Consider the following 707-nt stretch of genomic DNA (forward strand, 5'->3'; position numbering starts at 1 on the left):
TAATGATCTTTAAAAAAGCATCATATGACCCCTTTAAAATATAAATATTGTTTTCATCAAGTTACTGTACAATAACCTTGCAATATATTATTTGCAACTTTTGAAACATCCAGGAAAAAGCTGTTAATGCCTCAATTTAACATGCAGTCTGCCAGAAGGTGGCGCTCTAGGTTCAGTCATTTCAAAACAGCACGCAGAGCAGACATAAATTGAGTTAGTTGAGGAAAGTCACAAAGGCCTTTTTGTTTCTTGCTGGTGTAGATGTTTCTCCTGGTCCTCTTGGTATTTTCTCCTCTTAAGGGTAAGTGATTTATAAGAATAACTTCCAAATAGAAAAATAAATTTTTTGAATGTTAATGTGTCAATAAAACAATAACTGCTTACACTTTTTTTTTTAAACAGAGAATGCTGATGCTGAAGTGATAACACCATTCCTCACAAAGCAGTATGTTTTGGCAGGAAAAGATATTACTCTTTCCTGCAACTACAGTGGCTATGTTCAGAATTTACAGTGGTATCGTCAGTATCCCCGATCCAAACCTGAGAATATCATTTTTCACACGGAGAGCAACGGTCATTCAGAGCCCAAGCTTCGTCTGTACGCTGTGGCCGATAAAGGAATCAAGCTTATGAATTTGAGCATATCTACTACAAAGCTGGAAGATTCTGCTCTGTACTACTGTGCCCTGCAGCCCACAGTGACAGGA

At 37.5% G+C, this 707-nt stretch overlaps 1 gene segment (V, D, J or C); it reads left to right on the top strand.

Moving 5' to 3' along the window:
• Window positions 1-261: 261 nt before the first annotated feature.
• On the top strand, window positions 262-698 carry LOC107577540 (T-cell receptor alpha chain V region RL-5-like; the record flags this gene model as incomplete). The annotated part of the segment is given in 2 exon segments: window positions 262-301; window positions 403-698. Coding segments are annotated over 2 exon segments (336 nt in total), but the record flags the coding sequence as incomplete, so codon positions are not given.
• Window positions 699-707: the final 9 nt, after the last annotated feature.

The sequence above is a fragment of the Sinocyclocheilus grahami genome, unplaced genomic scaffold, assembly GCF_001515645.1.
Source record: "Sinocyclocheilus grahami isolate Dianchi unplaced genomic scaffold, SAMN03320097.WGS_v1.1 scaffold6314.1, whole genome shotgun sequence".
Classification (NCBI taxonomy): domain Eukaryota; kingdom Metazoa; phylum Chordata; class Actinopteri; order Cypriniformes; family Cyprinidae; genus Sinocyclocheilus; species Sinocyclocheilus grahami.